An 8942-nucleotide genomic window follows, 5' to 3' on the forward strand; every position below is an offset into this window, starting at 1 on the left:
CTTCTACTTCGATGCTTGTCGTTGCACCTGGTTGTCTCCTAGCTGCACCTTCACTTGTTCTAGCACCAGCAGATAGGTTACCTTATTTGATTACTGGTCTTGTTGGTGATGGTGAGTCGGATCACGTTGAGCAGGATGATGATTCGGACGATGAGCCCGATCACATATCAGGGGATAGTGAGGAGGATACTCCAGTGCCCCCACCTGCACCTCAAGGGGCCATCCAGTTCTGGGTCCCACCAACAACTGCCGCATTTTTCGATGCTTAACCTGGAAGCAGTGAGTCAACAACCGGATGATGCACACACCTTCGGATACCAAGGATTACACGAGCGCAATGCTTCTGGGGAATTTTAGATTGGCCAATCTTTCCAAACTAAGGAAGAAGCTTTGATGAGTGTTAAGGATTATAGCATTCGTCATGGAGTTCAGTATCGGGTTATGGAATCTGATCATCTGAAGTATGTTGGGAGATGCAAGGAGTTTGGAAATGGTTGCACCTGGATGATCCGCGTGGCACTTCGGCAGCGCAAGAGGAACTGGGAGGTTAGAAGGTACAACGAAGCCCACACTTGCCTGGCCACATCGATTTCGAGCGACCACTGACAGCTCGATTACCACGTAATTTGTGTGACGATCTATCTGTTGGTTAGGGCAGATGCAGCGGTTACCATAAAAGTGTTGCAAGAAGCTACTGAGTCAACCTACAGATTCAAGCCTAGTTACAGGAAGGTGTGGAAGATAAAGCAGAAGGCAGTCGCCCAGATTTACGGGGATCGGGAAGAGTCATATGTGGAGTTGCCCCGGTGGATCTTTGGGATGCAAGCAACGATGGACGGAACCGTAGCTTTGTTGAAAACTTCTTGGGTGCATGTAGGTGGTGAGGTTGATGAGTCTACAGAGTACTTTCATCGACTTTTTTGGACATTCCCTCCATGCATTGAGGCTTTTAAACATTGCAAGCCACTAGTCAGCATTGACGGAATGCATCTGCATGGGAAGTATGGCGGGACTTTGCTTCTGGCTATTACGCAAGATGGAAACTCGAATATATTGCCAGTTGCGTTTGCACTTGTTGAGGAGGAGAATGCTGAGTCGTGGGCTTTTTTCTATCCAACTTGCATCAACATGTGACCCCACAAGAAGGGATCCTGGTGATCTCTGACAGACACAACGGCATTAAGGCTGCACTGGAGGCACTAGACAGTGGTTGGAAACCGCCTCATGCATATTGTGTGTATTGCATTCGACACGTTGCAGCTAATTTTGCTCTCAATTTCAAGAGTCAGGATGCAAGGCGGATGCTCGTGAATGCGGAGTATGCTAAGACTGAAGTCGCGTTTGACTAATGGTTTGATATCATGAGGACTGAAAATCCAGCCATGTGTAATTGGGCCAACCGACTGGAGTACGATAAGTTGACCCAACACCAGGATGGAGGCAGACGGTTCGGCCACATGATGACGAACATATCCGAGTGTGTTAACTCTGTACTGAAGGGGACACTGAATCTACCAGTTACTGCACTTGTCGAATCCACATATGGGAGGTTTGCAGAGCTTTTTGTCGTCCAAGGGCAGACAGCAGAGGCGCAGTTGGGATCAAGCCAACGGTTTTGCCAGGCACTGGTCAAGGCAATAGAGCGCAACCTGAAAGATGCGTGGTGCTTCACGGTTACTTTGTTCGACAGACATCAGTCTGAGTATACCGTGGCTGAGACGACTCCTACCGGTAACTTCTCGCTTGGGAAGTATCGGGTTTCCCTCAGAGATCGCACTTGTGACTGCGAGTACTTTCAAGCTCTCCATTACTCGTGCTGCCATGCGATTGCATGTTGTGCTCAGTCCTGGTTAGACAGGGCTACGTACGTCCATGAGGTTTATACCATGAGTAAAGTGTTCAGCGTATACCGGATGGGGTTTTTGCCCCCTATTTCAGAGGGTCTGTGGCCACCGTACGCCGGTCCTATTATCGTCCCTGATCCTACCATGAGACGTGCCAGAGAAGGGCGACCGAGGTCAACGAAAATTCGTAACACCATGGATGAGGCTGATACTAGTCGGCCGTAGCGATGTAGGCTATGCAGACAGACAGGACACACTCGCAGGACTTGCCCTCAGCGAGGATCCACCCCCAATGCCGAGGCATAGGTGTCATTTGGTCGTCCTGATTAGTTTACATTTTTCTTTCCTTATTCGTGTTCTTGTTTTGTTTTAGTTGTACTTACTGTTAAGTAAAGTTGTACTTGCTGTTCGTTTTATGGTGACATTGTTATTATTAGCGATTTTCTATGTAGTTGTGATTCTCTCGAATTAACGTATTCTAATTTTGTTGGTAATTCTATGAGTACAACAGACTAATTTCAATTAAATCAAATAAGGGACTTTATGTTGCGCTATACATAAAAATTGCAAGTTAAACTTTCATCCAAAAATTCATCCTCCATGAAAAATGAACTAAGTCCATACTAAAGCATAAACCGCGACACTCTTGTAGCGGTTTATGCACGCCTGCAAAACACACATAAATCGCAATACTTCTATAGCAGATTACGTGTATTTGTAAACTGCGATACCTCTGTTGTGATTTTTATAGTTTATAAAAAAAATGTATCTCGATATCCACTTTAGAAAATGTGTATTCTGGTAATATTAATAACAAGTTTATTTAAATCAGTAAATTGTCCGGTATTTTACTTTTACGTTTTGTTTTTCAATTTTCATTTTTCAACCCCGTTGGCGCTTGAGTACAAAACAGATACCATCAAGAAGGTTGAAGAGTTCTAATCAAACGGTGGAAAAATGACGAGATCGAGATCGTGCGGTTCATCTGGATGGAGTCCCCATCAAGCTAACTGTTACGCGGTATAACAGATAGCAACCGTTCCTCAGCGATTGACTCACTCCTGAATTGGCAAGCACAAACAGATAAACTTTGTCTTATTCAAATGGAAGAGCATCATGATGTGATGATAATTGATAATATCACAGAAAAAAAGAACATACCAAAACTGGAGTTGGCTTCAGTATTTATTAAGGTCCAACACATTATTGATTATAATAAATAAATGGATTTTGCTATCTACTATCCTAAAGCACTGATTAACGATTCCATAAGTTGTAAACTTGTATATCATTATTGCGCTATAGATTTGAAAATTTGCTTAGTCTTTACAAACACTACAATTTAAAAACACTATTAAAAATCAATTATCATTTATTTATATAAAATTTTATTTAATAAACTAAAAAAAGAAATAATTCCTTTTCTTTTATAAAAAATCGTGGCCTCTAAGTCTTAGATAAAAAGTACTACAACTATAATAAAAAAAATCGTGACTATGGATAAAATAAACTGTATCTATAGATCTATGACTATTATTTTTTATTTTAGGTCACTGTTTATAAAATTTAAGATTTAGAATTTAAAATTTAATAAAAAAATATCTATTTGTATATTTGTATATTTGTTCTATAAGTGAAACCCTTAATTTTTCTTGAAACTAGATATAAATATTGAGTCAAACCAATATATATTATTATGTATGTTTTTTGAATTCTTATTTCTTTCTCTTTAGCATAATATTTATTTTCTGTTTTAAGAATTTTTTTTAATATTTTCAAACAAGACATAAATATTTTATTTTATTCACTAGCATAATTCTAAAGTAAAAAAAATGTTTAATTAATTTTAAGATTTGGATAAAGATTATGTTTTTTAGTAATGAAGATTTTGATTTTTTCTATTATAAGTATAGTAATACTAAAAAAAATTAAAATTTATTTTATTTAATATTTATTAATTATCATAATAATTAATAAATATTTATGATTATTTTTAACTAATTTTTTTTAGCTATCAAATATTTTTATTATACGTATATATTCATAAACTTTTTTGGGTTAAAAAAACTGATGAAACTTGAATTAATTAAAGAAGATTATTAAGTTTTAGCTCATAGTGGGGCCCCAGTCCGGACGCCCAAATTTTAAAGTGATGAGGGCATCAATTTTGTCACCTGTGGGCTGACAGAAACCATGTGTGACCCATACAGGAAGTAATAACTACCAAGTTTTTCACTTAATTTTCTGCACCATGCATTATTATAACTAGCTGATAGCCCGTGCAGTTGCACGGCATCAGAAAGTATTTTTTATTATATTATTTTTGTTCTATAAAAGATATTAAAATGATGACATACAATATTAATTGGTTATTTGTACTAACAAAAAATATTAATTATAGAATAATTAGAATATTAAATTACAGATAATGTATATTTTGAATAAAGATCACAAATTAAATTATATTCACAGTAAATTTTTATTATTCAACTTTATAGATTTTCATATAATTATCTATATTAGAATGATTTTGTTTTTTAAAATGATTCTTTAATATGTAACTAAATATATCATTTTTTTAATTTGTCTTTAGCTACTAATTGACTTTTTTTATGAATAATACGGAATAAATTGAATAAGCATTAGATTGATTATACTTGGATTTAATAATTGTGAATCATTTACACAAAATAAAACTCTAATATAATATAAAAAGAAAAAAAAGAATAAAACAATATTAATAAAACTTTAATATACTAATTCATATTGAAAACTTACCTTCTCTTAATGAAATAGATACATACAATAATACTTTTTTTTAGAAATAAAAAAATAAAAAATCTAGAAAATAAGTCAGTTTAATTGGTTAACCGTCAATTTGTTTATTTTTTTGATCAATTTTTTTCAAGCAGTTTTTCACTTCAACTCAACTGGCCAAAAAACCAATTCAGAGTTAATATAGTTGAAGCTGCCGATTTGGTTTCATTTTTAAAATCATGACGATGATCATGAAACCTAAAAAATACTAACAGATTCGAAAAAAATATGGATTATAATCTAACACGAAGACGGCTAAATAAAAAGACAAAATATAAACACCATGAGATAAAATAAAAAAATATAACTTTGTCAAATTTAAAAATCTACCAATTTGATGGTTAGATTTATGTTTATTTTCTTAAATCATAAATTCGGTGATCAAGTTTGTGTTTATGATTTTTTTAAAGCACAACTCTAAAGGTCAAAATTGTGTTTATTTTTTTTAAATTATAAATCTAAAAATCAAATGTGTGTTTGTGATTTTTTATTTTATTTTTAAATCACAAATTTAAGGGTTAGATTTGTGTATTGATAAAATTTTATTATGAAATTGATTCTGAAATTACTTATCTCCACGCCAGAAAATACACACTAACAAATAACACATCATATTCCTCCATCTTAAAAAAAAACTATCCAAGGCAGAACATAAAAATAGTAATAACCCACAAAACTCAAATCCTCATTTTTTTTTCTTTGCCATGTTTTTCTCATTAAAATTGATTACCAAATATGGGGCTCTAAAAAAATCAAATATATCTAGTCGTGTAATATGTTAAATTTGTTTATCTTATTATTTACTGTGTTTTTTATAAGTTTCGTTATAGCAACAATTTTTAAAATACGAAACAAAAACAAGTATAACATTTAAAGAAACACAAACATAAGAATAAAATATTAATAACATCAACAAAAAGGAATTAAATTTTATCAAAGACTTCTTTAAAGACAACATTTTCAGTACAACAAGTTTCATCAATATCTTCATTACATAACATAATTTTAAGATCATTTCGATTTCTAACTCTAGAAAGAGCAACATAAAGTTGACCATGAGAGAAGACCGGACGTCGCAAGAACAAACCAACAGTTGATAATGTCTGGCCTTGACTTTTATTAATTGTCATTGCAAACGACAAACTTATAGGAAACTGCCTTCGTTGGAATTTAAAAGGAATGCTAGCATCACTTGGAATTAAATTCATTCGAGGAATGTAGACTCTATCACCAATATTACTGCCAGAGACAATTTCAGCTGAAATTACATTCCTTCCTAGATCACAAACTATTAATCGAGTTCCATTACACAAACCACCAGCTGGATCAATATTCCTCAACAAGATAATAGGAACATCTTTTTTCAACTTCAATGAATGATTAAGTAAACCAGAACATTTTATCTGATTCAAGAATTCAGTAGTTATCCAACCAATATCTATATCACAATAAGCATTACTACCACAAATAGAATCAGCACTTAGATATTCTTTTTCTTCACCTGGCAATATTGAAACAATATAATTGTTAATTTCCTCAACAACTTCAACAGTTGGAGCCAAGATTGCCTTATTTTGAAAGAAAGTTTGACTCCCATAATTTTTAACAATGTTAGGATATACTATGTTGACAATGTTTGCAACTGGATCACCAATAATAGGGACAATCAAGTCAGATGAAATTTCAACAATATTTTTATCATTCTCCGTTATTCCACATTGTCCTTCTCCAATCTGAAGAATCCAATCTGAAAAAGATTTTAACTGTTCAATACTTCTTTCATCGACACCCCCTTGTATCCTCATATTTCTTGTTAATGTTAACACCTGAAAATGTCGCCACAGAACTGAAGAATTAATTGAAGCCATAATTATCTCAGCACGTGAAGCTTTTGGAATAACAGGCAATACTTGTCTAAAATCTCCACCAAGTATCATAATTTTTCCTCCAAATGGAACATCTCTATTAGAATCAGAAACTGGTGACATTATATCATGAAATGTTCTATCTAATGCTTCAAATGCTAATCTATTTGTCATTGGTGCCTCATCCCATATAATCAACTCTGCAGATCGGATTAAATCAGCTTTAGGACTATCTTTCGAAATCCTACAAACAGTGTCTTCATTCAACTCAATTGGAATACCAAACATGGAGTGAGCCGTCTTATGTAACGACCCTAGTTTTTGAAAATCAAATAATTAGTTATTTGTGATTTATTTTAAGAAAATTATTTTGCTAAAGGTGGTTAAATGGAGTTTCATGATAATTGGAGTTTAAATTAATTAGAATTTTTATATAAATTTTATTAGATATTTGGTATAATTGAAATTATAATTTTGGTAATTGAAAAATAAGAAAGCATTGTATAATTTAATTTAAATAAATTTTATTTTGAATGAATTATATTATTAACTTGAACTCCTAGAAATTATTTTATTAGAAATGATTAGATTGATATTTATAAATACTTTAAGTTTAAGTCAATTAATATTTATGTACAATTTTTAATATAATTAATTATTTTATAAATTGAAATTAAAGTTTCAGAGATAGAAAAATAATAGAGATTTGTATGATTTAATCTAGAAAATTGATATTTGAATTTAAATTGTACTTTACAAAATATAATTAACTTGTTCATTTTATAATGTAAATTAGAAATAATTGATTTAACTTAGCAATATGTTGATAAATAATGTTCCTAAATATTTTTAATAGGGTACATTTGATTTTAAAATTATCCTATCCTCCAATTTTATCAAAATATCTATTCATATCTATCCATATTACTTTATAAAATCCCTAATTCCTAAATTTCCAAATCAAACTCAGAAACCCTAATTTCCAAATTGAGGAACCCTAACCCTAGCTTCCCTTTGCCTCAGCCGCACCCCACCCCTCCTTCACCCTCTTCAGCTAACACACTCACCCTCAGCGCCGTTACCCTCACCATATGACACACACAGAGACTTACCTCTCTCACTCTCAGCCTCACCACCGAACTCGCCGCCCAGCCACCGTCGCGTCTGCTGCCTCACCACCGCCTCCTCCATCGCGCGCTACTGCCGGCCTGGAACCGCCGCTACCGCGCCTAGCCACCGTCCAGCTCCGCCCGTTCTACCGCGCCTCTCATCACTATCAGGTTTGTCGTCACCGTTTGTGGAGCCACGAGGAGCACCGCCGTCGAAGCCACGCCAATCGTCACTGCCCAGTCGTCGCTCTGCCTCCCACCAAGCCCGTTCCGCCGCTAACGTCGCCGAAGGGAGAGCGACCACCATGAGGAGCCACCACCGTCCTTTCTCGTCGTCTTCCTTAGAGTCGTCATCATCGAGGGCCAGCAGAAAGAGAAATGCGAGAGTCAGGGTCACCACTGAGAAGAGACGAAGCTGTGTTCCACGCCGTCGTCGCCACCGATCCACAGCCACCACCGCGACGGGCTCCGCCGCCGTGAAAGAAGTCCTTCGCTGTTATCAGAGTCTCTGCCGCCGTGGATACCGCCATTGGAGTCGCTAGGAACTAATGTTGGAGCTGCCCTTGATGATTCTGATGCTGCTACGTAGGTTCTGAGCTGTCTGTTGCTGTTGCCGCCGTTCTGGCCGTTGGAGAACCACCGATGGAGCTCGCTGGAACTGCTCGGAGGTTTCTGTTACTCGTTTTGATTCTGCCCTGTTTTGGGAATCTTGCTGCTTCCACTGGAGTCATGAACTGAAAAGGAAAGGAGGCCATTTTCCCTTGTCGCTTTTGCTGCCATGGAAACTAGTGCTGGAAATTGCTAGCAGAGCTGCTATGTTTGATAATTTCCGCGAGTTTCGACACTGAGGTAGGGGATTTAACGTTTTTAAGTTAGAATGCCTACCAAGTTATTGGATAAGTGCAAATGGTTAACAATAGTTAAGAATTTCTTAAATGACATGAATGACTTGAAATGCATTTGAAATTAGTTAATCGTTGTGATCATTCTGAGCTGTGATTGAACTTAGATGTTGTTGTAAATAATGATTAGTTTAGTGTAATTTATTAAATTGATATATGCTGGGTTAATTATTGAAAAGCTGTCGTTTGGATAATTGATGAATTGAATGTGGATAGTTGCTGTGAATGTTACTGGGTTTTGTTGTTGTAAGTGAGTAGTTGATAAGATTATTTTTGGTTGTTGTTGTGATTGATAGTGGTTTTCTGATTTTGATGTAATTATGCTAAATTGATTGAGTTGTGGTTATATTCTAATTGTTGAAAACAAGTGCTTGCTGTTGATTTTAGTTATCCGATGTACCGGAA

At 35.2% G+C, this 8942-nt stretch overlaps 2 protein-coding genes across 2 annotated transcripts; one reads left to right on the forward strand and one right to left on the reverse strand.

Moving 5' to 3' along the window:
• Nucleotides 1-393: 393 nt before the first annotated feature.
• Nucleotides 394-1349, forward strand: LOC130981038 (uncharacterized). The gene is made up of 3 exons (XM_057904676.1): nucleotides 394-554; nucleotides 654-1064; nucleotides 1169-1349. Exons 1-3 carry the CDS (start codon nucleotides 394-396, stop codon nucleotides 1347-1349), a joined length of 753 nt encoding a protein of 250 aa, XP_057760659.1.
• A 4235-nt stretch (nucleotides 1350-5584) lies between these two features.
• Nucleotides 5585-7717, reverse strand: LOC130981039 (uncharacterized). Its single transcript, XM_057904679.1, has 2 exons — nucleotides 7639-7717; nucleotides 5585-6840 (listed from the first exon to the last, which is right to left on the reverse strand). Exons 1-2 carry the CDS (start codon nucleotides 7715-7717, stop codon nucleotides 5585-5587), a joined length of 1335 nt encoding a protein of 444 aa, XP_057760662.1.
• Between the last annotated feature and the right edge of the window lie 1225 nt (nucleotides 7718-8942).

This window comes from Arachis stenosperma, chromosome 5, assembly GCF_014773155.1.
Source record: "Arachis stenosperma cultivar V10309 chromosome 5, arast.V10309.gnm1.PFL2, whole genome shotgun sequence".
Lineage (NCBI taxonomy): Eukaryota > Viridiplantae > Streptophyta > Magnoliopsida > Fabales > Fabaceae > Arachis > Arachis stenosperma.

What these genes read in the sequence shown, in the direction of transcription:
- LOC130981038 (XM_057904676.1), top strand. Translation starts at nt 394, where the DNA reads ATGAGTGTTAAGGATTATAGCATTCGTCATGGAGTTCAGTATCGGGTT. An exon ending in AGGAACTGGGAGGTTAGAAG is followed by an intron (nt 555 to 653) that starts GTACAACGAAGC and finishes TCTGTTGGTTAG; the next exon opens with GGCAGATGCAGCGGTTACCA. An exon ending in TCGAATATATTGCCAGTTGC is followed by an intron (nt 1,065 to 1,168) that starts GTTTGCACTTGT and finishes GATCTCTGACAG; the next exon opens with ACACAACGGCATTAAGGCTG.
- LOC130981039 (XM_057904679.1), bottom strand. Translation starts at nt 7,717, where the DNA reads ATGGAGGAGGCGGTGGTGAGGCAGCAGACGCGACGGTGGCTGGGCGGC. An exon ending in TGAGGCTGAGAGTGAGAGAG is followed by an intron (nt 6,841 to 7,638) that starts GTAAGTCTCTGT and finishes TTCAAAAACTAG; the next exon opens with GGTCGTTACATAAGACGGCT.